The sequence below is a fragment of the Loxodonta africana genome, chromosome X, assembly GCF_030014295.1.
Source record: "Loxodonta africana isolate mLoxAfr1 chromosome X, mLoxAfr1.hap2, whole genome shotgun sequence".
NCBI lineage: Eukaryota > Metazoa > Chordata > Mammalia > Proboscidea > Elephantidae > Loxodonta > Loxodonta africana.
Genome location: NC_087369.1, coordinates 55,567,445 through 55,590,063, shown reverse-complemented (window position 1 = coordinate 55,590,063; position 22,619 = coordinate 55,567,445). Strand labels below are relative to the sequence as shown.

At 41.3% G+C, this 22,619-nt stretch overlaps 1 protein-coding gene across 4 annotated transcripts in view; it reads right to left on the bottom strand.

Annotated features, from left to right (window-relative positions):
* Positions 1-4,892: 4,892 nt before the first annotated feature.
* JADE3 (jade family PHD finger 3) overlaps positions 4,893-22,619 on the bottom strand; it is a 193,229-nt gene continuing 175,502 nt past the window's right edge. For 3 of the 4 annotated variants that reach the window (XM_023557923.2, XM_064278193.1, XM_064278194.1), the window contains 3 exons: positions 12,397-12,870; positions 10,385-10,502; positions 4,893-7,940 (listed from right to left, as the gene is read on the bottom strand). In XM_023557923.2, coding sequence (XP_023413691.1) covers positions 7,033-7,940; positions 10,385-10,502; positions 12,397-12,870 — 1,500 coding nt within the window. In that variant the 3' untranslated portion in view covers positions 4,893-7,032. The remainder of the gene's footprint in view (positions 7,941-10,384; positions 10,503-12,396; positions 12,871-22,619) is intronic. The other variant, XM_064278195.1, reaches the window with a different exon arrangement.

Here is a 22,619-nt window from a genome sequence, read left to right as displayed (position 1 = left end):
GACCAAAGTTTGGGATTGATAATGTGAAAGAAACTTAAGAACCAGGAGCCTATAAAAGGAAATGTACCTTCTAAAGTATTTAAAGGAAGAGCTATTACATTTTTGTCAGCTAACAGTTAAATTCAGAGCAGTAGCTATGGTCTGAGAAAAACATCAGAGGGTTTTGTTAAGTTAACAGAATAAGGATAAGGGGGATCATATTGAAAGGCTTTTAGTTACTGGAGGGTATAAAGTACAATAATAGGCAATGTGAGCAGTAAAGGAAAAAAGTTGCCGAAGAATCAGAAAATTAATCTTGGACAGAAGCTGTCCATTTCTGCAGTCAGCAGTTTCTGGAGGATTCCTAAGAAACATAAATTTAGCGTCCTGATGGAATGGACTTCCAGCAGTCAGGATAAAGTGATGTATAGGTTTTAAGCTGGGAAAAAATGAACTTAAATATCAATACTTTACAGTTGTTAAGAGCTATGGCTGCTAACCAAAAGGTCAGCAATTTGAATCCACCAGGTGCTCCTTGGCAACCTTATGGGGGCAGTTCTACTCTGTCCCATAGGATCCTATGAGTCAACAATGGGTTTGGTTTTTGAGTTGTTAACAGTACCTGATGAGGTCTTTTCCACTGAGGCTCTAAGTACCTGATAAGATCTTTTTCCCTGAGGCCCAAGGGTAGTTTTTCTCTGATGTCCTTTTCAGAAAACCAAACCTTCAGGTTTGAGATCGTGCAGAGGGTGCTTAGGTGAGTGTTTTGTATAGAAAAGTTGCAGTTTTAGATTCAGAAGACCCCATGAGAACTTCCATGAGTCATAAGAGTATGTCTTTAAAGTGTTTCTTGTAGGCAGCATAGTTGGATTCTTTAATTCCCAAGCTCTGCTCAGGTACTTGGGTCTTCAAGAACCCCGAATCCTCTAGGCTGCTTCCCACTTCCTTGTAGGATCCTCTGGTAATTAGAGCATTGTTCTTCAGAATGAGACACACCTACCTTCCTTCACCTTCCCACCCTGGAGTAACACTCAGGGAATTATTTCCACTTTTCTAGGACAGAGTTCCAGACAACAGGAACTCCCCAGGCAGTGCCAGGTCCAGTCACAGTGGATTCAGCAGGCCCACTGAGGATTACCCAAGGCTAACTGAGAAGTACCCAAGGCAACCTTGGAAAAGGTGTGGAGAGCAGGAAAAAACTAGTTTCTACAGGGGACGATTTTATTGATTCAAAAATCTCTTATTTCCCATTTCAAGAAACCATTTCAACTAAGAGCAAAAGGACAGGATCAGTTGAAAGTAGCATAGTCCACTTCGGCCTGTTGGGAAGGAGGAAGCCTCCCCCGAAAGAGTAAGGAACACTTGCTCCATACTAGCGTACTAGCTTTCTGTTGTTGCTCTAACACATTGCCTTTAGTGGCTTAAAGCAACAGAAATTCAAACCAAGGTGTGGGCTGCGCTGCATTCCTTCTGGAGACTTCAGAGGAGAATCTGTTTCCTTTCAGCTTCTAGAGGCTGCCTGCGTTCCTTGGCTCATTCCAGTCTCTTGGTTCCAATGTCGCATCTCCTAATCACTCTGATCCTCCTACTTGTCTCCCTCTTAAAAGCACCCTTGTGTTATACTGAGCCCTCCCAGACAATTCAGGATAATGTCCCCATCTCAGGATCCTTGACTTAATCACATCTGCAAAGTTTCTTTTTACCACGTAAGGTAACATATTCGCGGGTTCCAGGGATTAGGATGTGGACATCCATGGGGGGCTATTATTGAGCCTACTACACCCAGTGCCAGGTCAGACTAGCTACGGAGAAGGCAAACTCACCAGGTCCCAGAGTTGTAGCTCCACCATATCTAGCTCTGACCTGTCCAGATTTGTTTGAATTATCACACTATTTGGATATGAACCTTTCAATTAGTCGCCTTTGTGTTAGATAACTCCAATTTTGATCCAACCAGCTCTGTCCAAGATGGCAAGGGCCAAATGGTACAGAACCCATATGACTAAACCCCAACTCAGGTTGCTTCCTTCAGGAGGAAGTTGTCGGTAGAAATGCTTAAAGAGGGGGCTTTGGGCACAGCAGTCAAGCAAAGTGACTAAGAGTATGAGCTGTAGAGGCAGCCTCGTGGTTCTAGTCCTGACCCTGCTGTATACTAGCTCTAGGGGCTTGAACAGTTGTCTTAACCATTTGGCCTCAGTTTCCACATCTGTAAAATGGAGCTAATAGTACCATCTTCATATGGTTGTCATGAGAACTAAATATAAGGTAGTTCACGTAAAAAGTTTAGCAAAGGGCCTGACACACAGTAAAGGCTCGATGAATACTGTCATTCTTATTATCTGAAGGCTTGATTGGTTCCAAATGAGTTTCCTGGTCTGACCTACCAAGGATTTTGTTCTTGGTTGGCTTCACTAAGGGACTTGAGTAGATGTCTTGAAACTGACCTTTAGCCTGGTCTTTGTCCATGTGGTTCTCGGTCCATCTTTGAAGACTGGGGGATGAGAACACTGCACCAAAGATGTGGACAACCCTGTTTGTTCTTACTCACTGATTACTTCTTATTAACTGTTATCTGTGGGCACATATGACTAAAAAGACTCATGAGTGGCCACAGTACTGTACACAGCCAACAACAGCCTTGTGAACACCACTGTTGGTTTTGCCCCCATGGCCACCTCCATTTGCAGATATGTGGGGCAGAATTGGAAACCCTGGTGGTATAGTGGTTAAGAGCTACGGCTGCTAACCAAAAAGTCAGCAGTTTGAATCTACCAGGCGCTCCTTGGAAATTCAATGAGGCAGTTCTACTCTGTACTATAGGGTCACTATGAGTTGAAATCGACTCGACAGCAATGGGTTCGGTTTATTTGGTGTGGGGCTGAATTAACTAGAGATCCTGTCTTGGAAAGCAGAAGAAAAGTTAGAATGAAAAGAGAAAAAGTTTATTATTAGAACCTTGGTACATACGCTAGGCTTTCCTGATACAGAAAAAAGTAATGTTTTTTTCCCTGAGTAATAAGTAGTCCTGGTAGTGGAATGGTTATGTGCTCAGCTGCTGACTGGAAGATTGGCAGTTCAAACCCACCCAGTGGCTCTGCGGGAGAAAGACCTGGTGATCTGCTCCTGTAAAGATTTCAGCCAAGAAAACCCTATGTGGCAGCTCTACTCTGTCACATGGGGTTGCTATGAGTTGGAATTGACTCGTCGCACTCAACAACTGAATGATCTAAAATGGCAACTGCCTAATCTGAAGTGTCTTTCTGTTTTGAGGCTGAGGTGATTAATTCAATGAGATTACAATTTTCAAACTATCAACAATTCTTAAAGTTTTTTATTGTGTGAGAAATGACCCATTTCCACGTGTAATTTGTGGACACAACTTCATTACATCTTGGCAATACTTTAGAAAGTAATGCTGAGCAAAAGGAGGTTCTGCAAATGGTTCCCAAATTCAGATACCTCGCTATAATGAGTACAGTTTAATCAGCCCAACTCCATCTTTTCAGCTTGTTTATAACCTGGCATTCAGTTACAATAAATGAAATTGAGGAGGTGGGGTGGGGGGAGGAGTGGTGGGGGAGGGGAAGAAAATTGAAAGCTTAGGGTGTCCAGATCTTGATGCTGGACAGTTCACACTCTAATTCATCTTCAGATGAGAAATGCTGGATGCACTTGAGTTTATCAAGATAATCAATGTATTTAGGGAGTATCAGATTAAAGAACTCATGAGTGACTAGACAGAGCAGAAGACACCAGTCTTGGGCTTGAGCCTCTCTCCTACCCCAGACTCATTTCAAGGACAACTGCCTCACTTCTTCAGGTCATGAAATTTGTTCCAATCCATGAAATGAAATCAACTGAATTCACAGAAGCCTCATTTAACAGTGCCAGATGGAGTGTTACAGAGCTCCCTGAACAGGATTGCTGGCCTCAGGTTGGGCCTTCACTTATTAACTAAAAGTTATTTTTTTTAATCACTACACAATGGTTGCTTTCCCAGAAAACCTGAAAATAGCTGACTATGGTTGTGAAAGTCTAATAAAATCATTATAAATAAGATACATTTTTAAAAAGTACCACATGAAAGTTACTCAGTGATAAATAAGTTTTTACCCTTATTATTTCTCCTCAATTCTTAAGGGTCAGCATGCATCCTTAGAATTGTGAGGTTTGGGACAGAAAAAACCCCAGGACTGTGCTTCTTCTGGTTTCCTCTCTGAATTTAAGTTTCTTCAACACAAAGGTTCACTTCCCAGTGCAAATATATACATCAGTATAAACCTAACAGCTTTTGTTGGCTATACCAGGTATATTTTTAGCTTCAGTTCTCCAACATTTTGCCTAAAAATTTACCAGATTCAAACAGTCATCCATTAACAAGAGAGAGGGAGAGTCTGAGAAAAACCACTGCACCTTTTACCTATCTTCACTACTGATTTACCCACTGACCTTTGGCAAATACATTTCTCAAATATAATGAAAAATGTTTGTAATGTCCTCAAAGTCTCCCCCATGATATTGTACAACCTCTAAAACATTAATATACTCACATGACTCCAAACCGAATGAGTACTATAAGGAATACTGAAGTGATGTCTTCTGAACCTTGTGACTTTAGATAGGCTCTGTTTCCCTGGTGATTATTATGATGATTCTGAGGTCTTTATCTTATTATCCTGATGAAATGGTGACTTCTGGGTAGGGCCCAAGTCCCCAGAGTTATCTTTGGTCCTTGATATGTGACAGGACATTCAGTTCCTCCTCTTCTTCGCCCCCAACAATCTATTTGTTTTGTTTAATGACTAAGATTTTTTAAATATAGAAGGAACATATATAAAATTTTCCAAAACCCAAAATGCCAAAATAAAAAATTACCACAATTGACAGTAGTTAGCAGTTTCCATAATTTAATGAAAAAAAGTACTGGTAAAAAGGTGACATTAAAAAAAGACTGAGTTTATCTTGGAAAATTGGACTATATAAGACAAAATGAAAAACAAATTAATAAACAAGGTTAAGAGGTAATTCTTCAAACAACAGCAAACTGTAGTAAATACATTTTGGGACAATTGAAATTTACACAACTGAAGGCTCCTTCATTTACCTAGGAAAATTCTGTAAAAATATCACAACTATATTTCCCTGACTGGAATTATTTTAGTCAATACTCTCCCAATGGCATTACATATGAAATTTGGCTGAAACACTGTTTCAATGTTTGTTTTTCTGCCCACTCACTCAGAATGGAAAGGCATGAAAGGATAAAGGCTACTGCACTGGCCTCTAACATAAGTTCACGATACAGCTCCACCATAGTTTCATTACCATGAGGGTGTCAAGTTATTGTTTACTCAAAAAGAACTCAAAGAAAAAGCACAGAAATCTATGTGCAAGTAGAGGGAATTCTCTCCTTCATTTTGGATGATCCATAGCTTTTTCCATTCAAACAAAATACAGGAAACCCACCACACATGCTATGGCATCTTCACATATACATACAGGCACAAAAGAAACATTTTGAAGATGCAGCCAAAGGAGAGGTGAAATACAGAAGCAGCCAAGAAAAGGAGCAAACAAAAAGCAAAGGAAATCATTATCAAGGCTACAAGAGCAAAGGCAAGGGAATGGAAAACTGCTGAGTTTTCCATATCGATCAAGAGAGGATCTCCTGTCCTTACTAACCGGCATCTACTGCAGCTGGGCTGTTTCACCAGTAAGAAACTTAGAAAATTCTAAAACAGGCCACTTTTATCCAAAAATTCTCTCTACTCTTTCCCAAACCAGAAGAAAGAGAATATTAATTTAAGGCTAAGAAGACAAGAAAGCTGAGAATTACAGTCTGTGTCACATGTTTAAAATTGCAACATTTTCCCCTTCTTTGAACGGGAAGCAGACAGGTTTCTATTTCCCTAAAATGCACTTATTCCCTTCCTCCCAGAAATTAACCAAGGTTGACAGTTTGGGAACAGGCTATACGCAACTTCTAAAAAACAGCTTCAGCCTTTTTTGTTTGGGAAACTGCCTCTGGTTCAAGGTCGATACAAAGCTAAATTATATTCATGGGTTAATCACATGCTTTCAAATTGTTTGAAAATAAAAATCTGTCTCAAAATTAAGCAGGTAAGAATACTTAACCTCTGTCGATTTTAGTATATCTTAATTATACCTCATTAAAAATCATATAAACATTAAAACAGGTATACAAAACTGACAGCCAAACTTATTTTAGTCAAATGTATTTGAAAACAACAACACAAAAACCCCGACCTGGTACAAATACCCCAGAGATAGTCTCATTTTGGGAAAGGCTCTGGGATCCTTTACAATTGCCTAAACAGAGAGAATGAGAGCATTTTCCTTGGAAGTAGAACATCTACTTTGGTAAACACTATCCACAAGTTAACCTTCTATGCTTGTTAGCTGGGTCAAATAGTTACAAGTGCGTCCCCGACAAGAAAGTCTAGGCACAGGCACTGGATGTCTATAAGCATTAGTAGAGTATTGACTCAGTAAGTTAAGATAACTGTGAAAGGAACCCAACCTTGTGCAGAGCAAAGGAAGGGGGTAGTGAATTTAACAGTATGTCAGATAACTGGTCTCCTGGTGTCTCCCTGAAGAAGGTTTACAGATACCAGTGGAGTTAGAAGCTTCCTGTATATAGGGGCTGTAGCTTCAAAAGATAAGTAGTTTTAGTGTCTGATAATCATAGTCCCTTGCAAATCCCACTAATAATGTAAGGACTCTTAATACATATGCTCACCAATATGTTAATATAACTGGAAAGCAGCCCCAGAGTATTTAGTGAGTAAATACTCTGGGCCCAGCAAATCCCCATAGCCTCTGACCAAAAAACAAACAACAAAAACAAAAACAAAAACAAACCAGATAATCTGCAATTCCTACCATGTGCTTGTGAAAACTAGACTTGAAAAACTGCAAGCCAATGTACTGTGGAAAAGTTAAACTGCAATTCCTCCTAACATATGCTAGAGTCCTTTTGGTGTGTGGGTTTTCCCCAAAGGCAAAGGTCGTGTTATCCTTGAAAGTTTCTAATCACCTTTGCATTGAACTATGGGAAAGCAGACGAGGCTTGTTTTTACCATGGCAATCCTGTTTGGAGTCACGGGGAGGATTTTCCCTGTCTGAGCTGTCTCTCCTTAGCTTCACTTTCTCTTTATTCTCTTCGCTTTCTGCTTCCGAATCACTCAGCTCCAAATCTGGGCAATACCCGTCATTTTCCTGATATGGAGCTTTCCCTGCAGACCGCCTGAGAAGCTGCTTACCCCAGAGCTGCTCCTTGGGGCTAACCTTGGTTGGCTTCACGCAGCATTGGAGGTCCTCTGTGGTCCTCACCCACCTGTTGGTGGCCTCCTTAAAGGACCTGCTAAAGTGTTCTATGGTAGATTTTCTAAAGCTGCCCTGACTGGCCAAGTGGGAGCTGAGCATGGACTCCTGGCCACAGGACATCTCACTTGAGTTGTCTTTTTGGGTGACTTCTCCAGACAAACTGCCCTCCAGGCCATTGGACTTGGCAAGCCTGGAGTTTGGCTGAATTTTCCCGTTCCCAATGGAAGACTGTCCATGCAGGGCAGCCTGAAGGACCAGAGGCTTACCCAGCGACTGCCCACGATAGAACTCTGGAGATGCAGTTTTCCAAGCAGGACTGGAATCCTTTGCTTCACTCCTAGAATGGCTGAGACTGGCCAGCAAACAGTTATTCTTGCTCTCTAGTGGATGCCTTGGGTATGATTTCACTCTAATTCCTAGTGACTCCTGAGGCACCTGCATGCTCCTTCTATTGACAACAGGGGAGCCGCTATCAGTTGAGAGGGGTCCTTGATCAGGCTCTGTGGAGCTGTTTTTGCAGTCTTCCAGGGTTGATCTGGGCATTTTTAACTTTAAGGTAATCCTTGGTGGTGGGTAAAATAGTGAGTTTTCTAGCGCACTTGTCAAAGGAAGTCCTGAGATCAAAAAGAAAGATTCATTTTAACAACTGAGTTAAATAATGGTGCACAGCCTTATGGCAGAGTGAGTTCATCTACCCACTCTTCCCAAGTGTTTAACAAGCACATGTATTTGATATGTATGTTTGCCATACGACTCCCAGCCTCTTCACCTCTGTTCTCCCAATCTATAAAATGATCACAAAGATATTGTGCTGCCTTCTGCATCCCTACCTTTACCCTTTCCGTTTCTGAAAAGAGTATCACTAGCAATGGTTTAGAACAGGGTCTCCATATCTGTGTGTGTGTGTGTGCACGCGCATGCAAGTGTGGGTACTGCACAACACTTAGAATGTGCCTTAAATGTAGACCTTTTGGACTCCATCCTCCAATCTCTCCTGGTCTTCCCAAAGCTAATTAAATATAAACCCTCAGAAATGTAGCAGTTTTTGGTGAGCGAAGAGTATGGGAGTAGGTGTTTTAAACTGGCGTTAGTAGAAGTGGTAGTGGGTAGTTTCCGTGTATTTTATGTTCTTAACGTAGAATAATTTCCTGACTATGAATGACCATTCTGGAGGTGCAGGGGAGGTTTTGTAGTGGTAAGGTCAGCAGAAGAGAATGATGATGTTCTCATCCATGGCCTGCTATGGGCTTGGTTCGGGGAGTACTGGTAAGCAGTTACCTGGGTATGTCACCGTACAATCAAAGTTTGAAAAGTCTTCCTCTCTCTTTTATTTTCAGTGCTCTGAAATTCAAAAACCACTACCAAACAACTCCTCCTTGCTGACAGACTTGACCTTTGCCATTACTATCTTACAGTAACCCCACAAAAATGGCATATATACAAGACAGCTTTTAAGAATCCCAATGGCCAGAATTTATTCTCTAGGATTCACGTTGAATGCCTACAGCCACCATCTCTGCCAGGGGCTGCCACCTGCTGATGACACAAGCCATACTGAGGCTGGCTCCTACCAATCAGAAGCTGCCTGGGTTAGAGACCAATTTCCTTGACATGCCAGGTACTCTTCCTTGCTGTCCTTTGGTTCTCCTTGGTGTGCCTGTCACACCGCCCTTGTGGCTGAGCAGCCCTGCTGCCTCCTGCTATACCACTCTGCTGTGACCTGTGATACGTATCAGCAGGTAGTAGCCGTTGATGCCTATCTGATACCTCACTTCTAGGTGTCTCCCTTGCTCTACGGCTGACCCTTGGCATGAGCTGGATTCTACCTATCCAGTGACCCCTAGCTGCCCAGGCTCTGGCACCAACTTGTGTTAAATGAGGCACAGGGAGGTTAAAAGTGTCACTGAGTATGACTGTCATCGTTCCAGCCAAACTCACCATGCTTAAAAAAAAAAAAACCCATTGCCATCGAGCTGATTCCAACTCGTAGCGACCCTACAGGTCAGAGTAGAACTGCCCTACAGTGTTTCCAAGGAGTAGCTGGTGGATTCAAATTGCCGATCTTTTGGTTAGCAGCCAAACGCTTAACCACTACAACACGAGGGCTCCACATCATGCTTACCAACAAAACAAAAAACAAAAACCATTGCCGTCGAGTCAATTCCAACTCATAGCCACCCTACAGGACAGATCAGAACTGCCCCATAGAGTTTCCAAGGAGCATCTGGTAGATTTGAACTGCTAACCTTTTGGTTAGCAGCCATAGCTCTTAACCACTACGCCACCAGGGTTTCCTCATCATGCTTAACCCCCCCCCCCAAAAAAAACCCCATTGCCGTCGAGTTGATCGACTCATACTGACCCTACAGGACAGAGCAGAACTGCCTCATAGGGTTTCCAAGGAGCGCCTGGTGGATTAGAACTGCTGACGTTTTGGTTAGCAGCCATAGCGCTTAACCACTATGCCGCCAGAGTTTCCTCATCATGCTTAGGACACTGTAATTCTGCTCACCTGTCTCTCTCACCAAGTGGGCAGTGCACCCTGCAGGTAGGGACTGTGTCTTATTGACTATCTTCTAGCTCAACTCTTGGTCCACAGTAGGTGCTCAACAAATATTACTGAATGATAATTGAAAAGGCAAGAATCCAGATTGCCTAATTTCTGGCTAAGGATTTATTTTTAACAGACTATTGTTAAGACGAATAACCCTGCAAGGATATGTTTTCTGGAAACTAGGATGATTCTATCCTACTGATTTTTAAATGAAGTCAATGATTATGCTGCAAAGGAGGAATAATTTCATGGTTCCAACTAATGGCTCCTAATATCTCTCTGAGACCTAGATTATCTGCCCTAGATTCAAAGCCCCGCCACACTCACCCTGGAATTTCTTGCCTCATGAATCAACAGTGAAATGGGTCATACTAGCGTAAACGAGATATTTGATAAGAACTTTTTAGGATCTTTAAGTGAGACAATTGACATAAAGCTTAAATAGTTAAAATAGGATGTAAACAGTCTATATATTTGTTAGAACATTTTTAATATGCAGGTTACCTGCAGCAATTTCCTGGTTAACAAGCTGGACTTGCAAACTGAAGATCTGTTCTTGTATTTTGCTGTGTGACAGTTTTAGCTTCTCTCGCCTGCTTATCATGTAGCACAGATTTCGGACCTGAAAGCCCAATCCCCAGCAAAGAGAGATTTTTGTCATGTTAAGCAAACCTGACAATTGAAATTGTATAGCTAAAATTAAGACAACTAAAGTCCAGTGGGATTGGGGGATAAGGAGAGAAGACAGAACCCAAGAGCTGCATAATGCGACCTGCTGCACAGGGATTCATGCAGCATAGCTGGTCATGGGATCATGGTTTCCATATAAACCAGCAGCACAAGCAAAATGCTCCAAAGTCACCTCCTGAAACCTATTCTCCCATAACTCTTTAGGGGCTCAATATTTATTTGCACAGCCAGGCTGGGAAGGTCCAATAATGGTTTAACATTTCTGCCTTTATTTTAGATCCTGTGAACAAACAATGGCAATGCTGGATCCAGTACAATTTTCTGATGAGTGCTGGATCAGCCGAATATAGGTCTGTTGGAAAGACTGGAAGTAACTTTTTTGCTCATACTTTCAGCTTAGCCAGGTTTCCATAGCCACAAGGGTGAAATTCTCATCTGGACAAAAAATTACTCAACCTTTCTGTGTCCTAGTTTATTCATCTGTGAAGAGGTTAATAATAGGACTTTCTTCATGGCCATGTTAGGATTAAATGAGTTAACATGTATAAAATGCTTAGAACAGTGTTGGTACATAATAAGTGATATGTATATTTTTTTTATATTTAGCACGTATGTTAAATTAAAAAAAAAACCCACCCATTGCCGTTGAGTCTATTCCGACTCACAGTGACCCTATAGGACAGAGCATAACTGCCCCATAGAGTTTCCAAGGAGTGCCTGGTGGATTTGAACTGCCGACCTTTTGGTTAGCAGCCATGGCACTTAACCACTACACCACCAGGGTTTCCTAAATTTTAAAGAGTAAGTCAAATCCATTAGTTCTTTTTCAAATGACAGTAGAAGAAAGAAGACAAGCCATTTCTATAATTATACTTGATTATAATATTCTCTAGGGTAAACATAGTACCTGGCTTTTTTTTTTAATTTTAAAAATAGTTAACGGTAAAAACACCTATAATGCCATCCTTGTCACACAGGGATATTTATTTGTTCAGATGACCTCATTTCTAAAAACATATTTTTACACTGTTGCAATGACAGACCTGGCTTATTTTTGAACTCCTGTATCTCCTAATTTGTTAGGCACCTGATAAATACATCATGAGTTAAAATGAATTACGTAGTGCAGTGTCTCCCAGCCAGGGATGATTTTGACCTCAGGGGACATTTGTCAATGTCTGAAGACTTTTGGTTGTCACAACTGGAGAGGGATTGTTAATGGCATCTAGTGGATAGTCCAGGGATCCTGCTAAACACTGTATATACAGGACAACTGCCTCACTACAAAGAATTAAAACCAAAAACCAAACCTGTTGCCACTGAGTCGATCCCGACTCATAGCGGGCCTATGGGACAGAGTAGAACTGCCCCGTAGAGTTTCCAAGGAGCACCTGGTAGATTCGAACTGCTGACCTTTTGGTTAGCAGCTGTAGCACTTAACCACCACACCACCAGGGTTTCCACAAAGAAATATCCAGTCCAAAATGTCAACAGTACTTTCCCGAACAAAATTCATTCTTGCTTCAGTCTCATGTCAGTAAAATATATCTGAGCCAATTTAGGCTCAATATTGAATAAAAAGTAAATCAAATGAGAATTTATTTTAAATTTAAAGTCCATAGAGCATATAAGCGAGGCCTCTCCAATTCCTTGAATGTGCTTGTCAAAATCTAAATGGAGCTCAATGTCTGGCGCCACAATGAAATCAGAAGATTAACTAAGACACAGAAGCCCACTATATAATAAGCTGACCTTCTAAGTGGATATGAGACCTCCATTTTTATGCAGACCTAGGTCTACAGACTAGTCACTGCTGGTCACCTTACCCTTTCCAGATCCTGTCGGAGGTGCATAAACATTCTCATGCGGGTGTGAATGCTTTCCTCTTTTGGGTGCACCAGGCCATTTTCTTCATCTTCTTTTGGAGGAAATAACGGCTTATTGAAGTTACTTTTCCGCTTCAGTTTCCAGTAGTTGTAGATAAAGTCCACAGCCAGTGTGGGCAGCCCCAGCTCTGTGGCCACATCTTCCACACGGACCAGGGAATAGAACTCCTCCTCCAGCTCCCGAAGCTTCTGTGCCCGCAGGCTGGTCTTCTCGCTTTTGGCCTGGCTCTGCTCTGCAGCCCTGTGTGTGGGGTACTCAGCTTCTACCAGGGGGTTCTGCTTGTTTTGGCTGTGCTTGAGGCAGTACGACTTGAACTTCACTTCATCTCCCTCATCAAGGATGGTCTTCATCTCTAGGCTGTGCTCAAAGGCACAGGTGACATGGAAGGCAGTGATGCAGCTTTTCACTGAGCACTGCGGGAAGAAAACATGTGTCAAGGCAGCAGGGCAGGATGGTGGGGAGGCCTATGTTCTGGAGGTTTAAATTGAAAGCTTACAGGAAGCAAAGGAAAAATGGGAAAAGTTGCTCTTAAATTGACCACTGACAGCTACTTTACAAGTAACCCAGGAAACCTGCTCTCATAGAAAACAGCAAAAACAGAGGTTAAAAAAAAAATCAAATTCCCTTTTAAGGTTTTGGTTTAGGCATTAAGCTTTTCCAAAAAGCCTTCCTTGACCCTCAATAAACAGTCCTGTGGTCCCTTTTCTCTGTCCTCACATCACCTTATACATGCTTATATAATGGTACCATCATACTGTATCTACAGTATAATAATCGTCAAATCCCTGGTCATAGTTCTTAAAGACAGAAGCTATGGCATTCATCTTTGCATCACCATCACCTATTGAACAACAGCAACAACAAAAAAACAAACCAAACCCACTGCGGTCAAGTCGATTCTGACTCATAGCAACCCTATAGGACAGAGTAGAACTGCCCCATAGTTTCCAAGGAGCACCTGGCTGATTTGAACTGCTGACCTCTTGATTAGCAGCCGTAGCACTTAACCACTACGCCACCAGGGCTTCCACTGAACATGTAGATGCTAAAAAATGATTTTGAACAAATGAAAGGAAAAGCAAAGTCAATCTTATTGCTAGAGCATCCACAAGTTCTAAAAAGGTCACAGTAACTCCAATATATTTCAAGAAGTAACCTAATTTCTTGAAAATGTTCTTAAAACAGAGTTGTGCTGTACAACATGATAGCCACTAGCTACAAGTAGCTATTTAAATTTATTAAAATACATACAACTAAAAATTCAGTTCCTCAGTCACAGTAGCCACATCTCAACTGATGTAATCAGAAGATGTAAACACTTCTATTATTGTTGAAAGTTCTATTGGACAGTATGGTTATAGACAATTTGAAATTAAGTTTATTGTATCCTGCCATTCATTCATAGATTTAACACATTTATTAAGTATCACTATGTACCGTGCACTAAAGATTCATAGGGAAGCAGAGCAGGAAGCGCCTGGTTCATGACTGCTATAGTCCTGCGCTTCACTGTCCAGCCTTAATTGCCATGTGTTAGGGTTATGTTATTGCGTTCCTTCTAAAGATAAATGGGCGTATTGGTACGTTTATGCAGATGAAGGGAGTGGAAAGCAAGGGAGGATTCGTTTCTGAGGAAACTGGGAATTCTCATGGTTAAAGCCAAGTCTGAACTCTTTTGGAAAACTGCAATTGGAGGGCAGATTGCTCAATTGGGTTTTTAATAACTAAACATAGAGAATAACCTTGGATACCAATAAAGACTAAAATAATTGAACACAGACAGGTCTCCTTATTATAGACTGAGAAATTCAACACCTAAGAGAATGCTGGCAGCCATCAAAACGTTAATGGGACAGATTCCATTTAAACTATTTCATAGGATCCAGAATTCCAGGGATGGAAGACACTTCTAACATTCTCTAAGATCATCTAATCCAGCCTCACATATATTTAATTTGTTTTTAAAATTGTGGTAAAATACATATCACAAAAAATTTTGCTTTTGGCCACTCTTAAGCATACAATTTAGTGACATTAACCCTATGTGCAGCCATCATTACTATTTCCAAAAGTATTTCATCACCCCAAACAGAAACCCACTACTCCTTAAGCAGTAACTCCCCCAAACCAAAAAACCAAACCTGTTGCTGTCAAGTCGATTCCAACTCATAGTGACCCTACAGGAGAGAGTAGAAATGCCCTACAGGGTTTCCAAGGAGTGCCTGGTGGGTTTGAACTGCCAACCTTTTGGTTAGCAGCTGAACTCTTAACCACTGCGCCACTAGGACTCCACCCTCCCCCCCCAGCCCCCTGGTAACCACTGATAAACTTTTGTCTCTATACATTTGCTATTCTAGATTTTCATATAAGTGGGATCATACAGTATTTATTCTTTTGTGTCGGACTCATTTCACTCAGCATGTTTTCAAGGTTCATTATTGTCATAGCATGTATCAGAACTTCATTTCTCTTTATGGCTGAATAACATTCCATTGTATATATGTGCCACATTTTGTTTATCCATTCATCTACTGATAAACATTTTAACTGTGGTAAAAATACACATACCAAAATTGGGTTGTTTTTACCTTTTGGCTATTGTAAATAATGCTGCAATGAATACTGACATACAAGTACATGTTTGAGTCCCTGCTTTCAAGTCTCTTGGATATATACCTAGGAGTAGAATTGCTGGGTCATATGGCAATTCTGTGTTTAACTTTTGAGGAACTGCCAAACTGTCTTCCATAGCAGCTGTACCATTTTACATTCCCACCAGCAATGCACGAGGGTTCCAATTTCTCTACATCCTTGCCAACACTTGTTATTATTTCCTGTTTTTCTGATGATAGACTTCCTAGTAGGAATCTCACATTTATTATTGCTTAAACTTCCTCTACAGTATCTGCTTCTCTACCTCTATACCCCCACCACCACTGCACACTCCCACCTTCCAATTAAGTGGTAATCTAACCACTTCCTGAATTCTTCTCCTGACAAGAAGCTCAGAATCTCTCAAGACAGCCCACTCCAGCTCTGAAAGGCTCTACTGGAAAAGTTTCTTGCATTGCACTGAAATCCTTAACCTTAACTTCCATGTATTTAACAAGCCTGAAGATCAGGATAAGGAAAGCCCAAAATGTACTTTTATCTAGGTACCTTTTGTTATCTACTTGGCTAAGAAACTAGCTAACTATTTAAAAAACAAGCAGCAAAAGGCATTCTTTAGCAAAAGACTAAACGTGTTGGACAAAGTGCTCTTTTGCTATTTACTAAAAGAAACCTGGATTCTATGGGGAAAATATTAGACTATGCAGGAAGCATCAAAAGAAGATGGAAAGAATACACAGAGTCATTATACCAAAAACAATTAGTCGATGTTCAACCATTTCAAGAAGTGGCATATGATCAGGAACCGATGGTACTGAAGGAAGAAGTCCAAGCTACTCTGAAGGCATTGGTGAAAAACAAGGCTCCAGGAATTGATGGAATATCAATCGAGATGTTTCAACAAACAGATGCAGTGTTGGAGGTGCTCACTCGTCCATGCCAAGAAATATGGAAGACAGCTTCATGGCCAACTGACTGAAGAGATCCGTATTTATGCCTATTCCCAAGAAAGGTGACCCAACCGAATGTGGAAATTGTAGAACAATATCATTAATATCACACGCAAGCAAAATTTTGCTGAAGATCATTCAAAAATGGCTACAGCAGTATATCGACAGGGAACTGCCAGAAATTCAGGCTGGTTTCAGAAGAGGACGTCGAACCAGCGATATCATTGCTGATGTCAGATGGATCCTGGCTGAAAGCACAGAATACCAGAAGGATGTTTACCTGTGTTTTATTGACTATGCAAAAGTATTCGACTGTGTGGATCATAACAAATTATGGATAACGTTGCGAAGAATGGGAATTCCAGAACACTTAATTGTGCTCATGAGGAACCTTTACATAGATCAAGAGGCAGTTGTTCAGACAGAACAAGGGGATACTGATTGGTTTAAAGTCAGGAAAAGTGTGTGTCAGGGTTGTATTCTTTCACCATACCTATTCAATCTGTATGCTGAGCAAATAATACGAGAAGCTGGACTATATGAAGAAGAACGGGCATCAGGATTGGAGGAAGACTATTTAACAACCTGCTTTATGCAGATGACACAACCTTGCTTGCTGAAAGGGAAGAGGACTTGAAGCACTTACTAATGAAGGTCAAAGATCACAGCCTTCAGTATGGATTGCACCTCAACATAAAGAAAACAAAAATCCTTACAAGTGGACCAATGAGCAACATCATGATAAATGGAGAAAAGATTGAAGTTGTCAAGGATTTCATTTTACTTGGATCCACAATCTACAGCCATGGAAGCAGCAGTCAAGAAATCAAAAGACGCATTGCATTGGGTAAATCTGCTGCAAAGGACCTCTTCAAAGTGTCGAAGAGCAAAGATGTCACCTTGAAGACTAAGGTGTGCCTCACCCAAGCCATGGTATTTTCAATCACATCATATGCGTGTGAAAGCTGGGCAATGAATAAAGAAGATGGAAGAAGAACTGACACCTTTGAATTGTGGTGTTGGCGAAGAATATTGAATATACCATGGACTGCCAAAGGAATGAACAAATCTGTCTTAGAAGAAGTACAACCGGAATGCTCCTTAGAAGCAAGGATGGGGAGACTGCGTCTTACATACTTTGGACATGTTGTCAGGAGGGATCAGTCCCTGGAGAAGGACATCATGCTTGGCTGAGTACAGGGTCAGTGGAAAAGAGGAAGACCCTCAATGAGGTGGACTGACACAGTGGCTGCAACAATGAGCTCAAGCATAACAACGATTGTGAGGATGGCTCAGGACTGGGCAGTGTTTCGTTCTGTTGTGCATGGGGTCGCTATGAGTTGGAACCGACTCGATGGCACCTAACAACAACAAAAGGAACCTTGGTGGTGCGGTGGTTAAGTTTTCTGCTGCTAACCAGAAGGTCAGCAGTTCGAACCCCATGGGGCAGTGAGTTGGAATTGATGGCAATGGGTAGTTTTTTTGTTTGTTTAAACCAATGAAAACATGGGAAGAGAAAGCAAAAGGATTATTTTTTATTCAAAGGGATGAATGGGCGACATAAAACTACTAACAGAAAACTAAAAAGAGCTTATTATCTCCCAGGTCAAATTTATAGAATGTAGAGACATAAATATAAATTACTGAAAATAAAACACAATACATAAATAAAATTGAGTACTTAGATGAAAAATGAAATGTCTCTTAGCAAACTCTGCCATGAAATCTATCTAGTTTCAAATAAAGTCAATTCTGTGATGTTTATAGCTGGAAGTCTATATATTTTGGTGGTAGGTAGAAGCGAGATGAACTGAATTTTGGTGCCGATCAAATATTTATTTAAAAAACATGCCTACAGGACAGGAACCATCCCCGAAGACAATTCATCAGACATGAAAGGGACTGGACAGTGGGTGGGAGAGAGATGCTGATGAAGAGTGAGCTAATTATATCAGGTGGACACTTAAGACTGTGTTGGCATCTCCTGTCTGGAGAGGGGATGGGAGGATAGAGAGAGTTGGAGGCTGGCAAAGTTTTCACGAAAGGAGAGACTGGAAGGGCTGACTCATTAGGGGGAGAGCAAGTGAGAGTAAGGAGTAAGATGTATCAAAATGCCTTTGCATACATCTCCTTCATCTCCACTGTAATCACTAAACGTAATAGGAAAGGAGTTATTATGCCTGTTTTTTCAACGGCTTTACTGATATAATTTACACACCATAAAATTTATCAGTTTTAAGTGTACATTTCAGTGGTTTTTAGTATATTCACAGAGTTGTGCAACCATCACCATCTAATTCATGATCCCAAAAAGAAATCTTGTGCCCATTTGCAGTCATTCTCTGCTCCCAACACCAGCTCTAAGCAACCACTAATCTACTTAGTCTCTATAGATTTGCCTACTCTGGACATTTCATATAAATGGAATCTTACAATATATAGCCTTTTGTGTCTGGCTTCTTTCACTTAGCATAATGCTTTCATGGTTCATGTTGTAATATGTATCAGTAGTTCATTACTTTTCATGGCTCAACAATATTCCATTGCATGGATACACCACATTTTGTTTAACCATTCATCTGTTGATGAACATTTGAGTTGTTTCCACCTTTTGGCTATTGTAAATAGTGCTGCTAGGAAAGTTTGTGTGTAAGTTTTTGTGTGAACATACATTTTCATTTCTCTTGGATATTATGCAGTAAAGGATGAACCTTGCCCAAAGAAAGGTTTGGTCTTTTGCCCCTGTCTCCTGGGAGGTAACCTCTACAGCCTTGAAACGTCCTGCCTGATAAAAGTATTTTTGTTTACCTTGGGCCACACCAGGTAGTCTATGCTAACAATGTGATTTATGGTGGAGGCCTGGGCTACTGATATCAGCTCAGTCTCTGGAGGGGATAGAGATTAAGGTCAGCCATAACACAGGTGGTCAGCTGTGTATATGTGGCCAGTAAGCTGTGTCTATGTGGCCGATGAGCTGCATCTATGTGGATGACCCCTACTGAAAACTCTGGACACCAAGGCTCAGGTGAGCTTCCCTGGTTGGCAATACTCCATGTGTACTGTCATACACTATTGTTAGGAGAAATAAGTGCTGTCCACACAGCACCACTATGAGGGGACAACTGGAAGCTTTGCACCTGGTTCTTTCCTGGACCCTTAGGTAAGAGGAGTTTCTATGGGATGGAAATTGGATCAGATAGGGTGGCTAAAACAAGTCTTGAAACAGAACACTGTAGATTGGCTTAGGAATTAAGGCACTTCTTTCCCTGTTAGAGAAATATTCTGCCACCCCAAAACAGAAAAGTGTGCCCTCTTCAAAAGGAGACACCTGCCTGAAACACCAAAGGCTTGGTGCATATGCTTTCAGAAAGACAGTGTTCACTTGGTTGCCCTCAATTCCCAAAAATCTGTGAACAGACAAATGGGTGGTAAAAGAGTAATTTGCTTAAAACTTGGTCACTGAAACAATGTCATAAACGGTTAAAGATAGCCCACCAAACCTATTTCAACCACTGTGTACTTGAACTCTAGCACCAACAGTGATTGCTACCCCTTCTGATCTCTCATCCCTAAGAGTCTGCAAGGTCTGAAGAATATACTGGGCAGATATCACTGCAGTATTATTTAACTTTTGCTATAAAAAAAAATTTTTTTTATACTTATATCTGGCCTCTATAATCTCCTGAAGGCAGGGACCAGAACTGTGTTAGAAAAATTTGTATTGACATGTTACTTACTACCCAGCCTAATCTTCTAATAGACTAGGCTTATTTTTTTTTTGAAGAGAACAAAATTTATTTTACATGTATAAAATCTCATCCAGCTGTACACTTATCATTTGAGCATTTTACTGTATATAAAATATACCTGAATAAAATACTGTTAGCATTTAAAGAAATTTTTTATTGTGCTTTAAGTGAAAGTTTACAAGTCAAGTCAGTCTCTCATACAAAAATTTATATGCACTTTGCTATATATTCCTAGTTGCTCTCCCCCAATAGACTAGGTTTTGACATATTTTAATTATAAAATTTGATATTGTGTCCATTTCCCACTTTTGCCTCTTTGAACATATGCCAAATAAAACCTTTCTTTTCACTTTACTAAAAAGAAAAATAAAAAAATTGGTATGTGTTCATTAAATAAAAATTGAAAAACATAAGAAAAATATTAAGGTATTTCCTCTCTTTTTTTTAATGCCCTTCTATCTCAACATTTCATTTCCTTCTCTACTACTACCACTTTTAATAGTCACTGAGTGGATGTGCTTGCTTACCGTTTCCCTATGTGATGAACATTTTCATTTGTTTTTAAAAAAGAAGTTCACTTCCCTCATAGCCAAACTCATATTAGCCTCACAGTAAACTCATGATGGCCCACTGATTTATCCTGACTTCAATATACTTGTGTGTGAACTCAGACTGAAGCCTCCCCCGAGACTTCCCCCTGCTCTGTTGTGGTTCCCACCCTCGCAGCCCGCCAAGCTACGCTTCTAACTGTGGTTTGGCCCAACCGCACTGTGGCCCTAACTGCAGTTTGAATTTGGTGCCAGAATCCTGTACATGCACGAACCAGGATTTTAGAGCATGCGCAGGACCTGAAGACCTAGCTGTGTCCTCAATCTGTCCTTGGACCTGGACATCACCAACACGATTTAACATCCGGACCTCCAAATGTGGACATGGGAGGGCTAAGGGTGGAGAGTTCCAGGCACCAAACCCAACCCCCAGACGCCACCAGAAATAAAAAGCTCCCCAACCCCCTCAGACAGGGTGCACGAGGTCTTTCGGCTGCTAAGCCCCAAGTTGCTCCTTGTTTGTGTAAACAATAAATTTCCACTTTCTGTTTCCCTTGCAACTGGTGGTGTGGCATCCGTCATATTTTGATCGGCTAATAGGACAGGACAAGAACCCTCATTCAGTTACAAGACAAGCCCACACTTCTCTACTGTCAAAAGGGGGACCTACCCCAGTCCCAAATGTTTGATGATTCATTTCATTTGGATGGATGAGTGCTACGGCTTCCCATCAGCAATGTCAGAGTGACTCCAGAAAATTATAATAGCAAACAATATAAACAACTATTATTACTAGTACCACTGATATTTACTGTGTATTTACTATCTGTTAGGCACAGTGCTAACCTCTTAAGCAGGTAGTATTATCATCTCTGGAGCCCTGGTGGTGCACTGGTTAAGAGCTACAGCTGCTAAGTAAACGGATGGTAGTTTGAATCCATCAGCTGCTCCTTGGAAACCCCATGGGGCAGTTCTACTCTGTCCTAAAGAGTCGTTACAAGTCAGAATCGACTCGACAGCAACTGGTTTTTTTTTAAATCAATTCCAAGAAGCCCTCTTGGCACAGTGGTTAAATTGCTCAGCAGCTAACTGAAAGATCACTGGTTCAAAACCACCAGCCATTCCACAGGAGAAAGATGTGTTAGTCTGCTTCTGTAAAAGATTTACAGCCTTGGAAACCCTATGGGGCAGCTCTGTCTCTTCTACAGGGTCACTATGAGTCAGAATTGACTTGATGGCCATGGTTTCTTTTTTTTTTTTTGTATTATCATCTCCAATTGTAGATGTGGAAACTGAGACACAGAGATGTTAGGTAACTCCCCAAGACTGCATAACTAGCAAGTGGTGGAACCAGGATTTGAACCCAGGCAGTCTGGCTGGCTCCAAAGGCCACATTCTTTTTTTTTTTAATTTTTATTGTGCTTTAAGTGCAAGTTTACAAATCAAGTCAGTATCTCATACAAAAACTTATACACACCTTGCTATATATTCCTAGTTGCTCTCCCCCTAATGAGACAGCACACTCCTTCTCTCCACTCCGTATTTCCGTATCCACTCAGCCAGCTTTGTCCCCCTCGGACTTCACATCTCTCCTCCAGACAGGAGTTGCCCACATAGTCTCATGTGTCTACTTGATCTAAGAAGCTCACTCCTCACCAGTATCATTTTCTATCTTATAGTCCAGTCCAATCCCTGTCTGAAGAGTTCACTTTGGGAATGGTTCCTGTCTTGGGCTAACTGAAGGTCTGGGGACCATGACCTCTGGGGTCCTTCTAGTCTCAGTCAGACCATTAAGTCTGGTCTTTTTATGAGAATTTGAGGTCTGCATCCCACTGCTCTCGTGCTCCTTCAGGGATTCTGTTGTGTTCCTTGTCATGGCAGTCATCGGTTGTAGCTGGGCACCCTCTAGTTTTTCTCAAAGGCCATATTCTTAACCACTTTTCTTTCTTTCCTCTCAAGGAAGGTTTAAAGTTTCTGGGTCTAGGCTGAATGGAGACTTGAACAGAAGATCTAGAAGGGGCCTACAGGAATTCTAGAAAGCTGGCAAGTTTGGGGGACTATGCTCCAGGGCCTAAGCAGAATGCAAAGCTGCCTGGGGCACCTGATTTGAAACAAGTCTTTAGGGTCTGCTCCAGGATTATCAGAAACCTTTGTGCTCATGAGAAAGGTTCTAGTTTCCAGGCAGGGAGGCTATACATATTGGCTAGTCTAGAACTCAAATCCACTGATGCTAGATTCTGTTCTTTCCTAGTGGATGTTCCTAAACTAAACAGAAGAGGAGAGATGGGGGCATTCCCACTGCCTG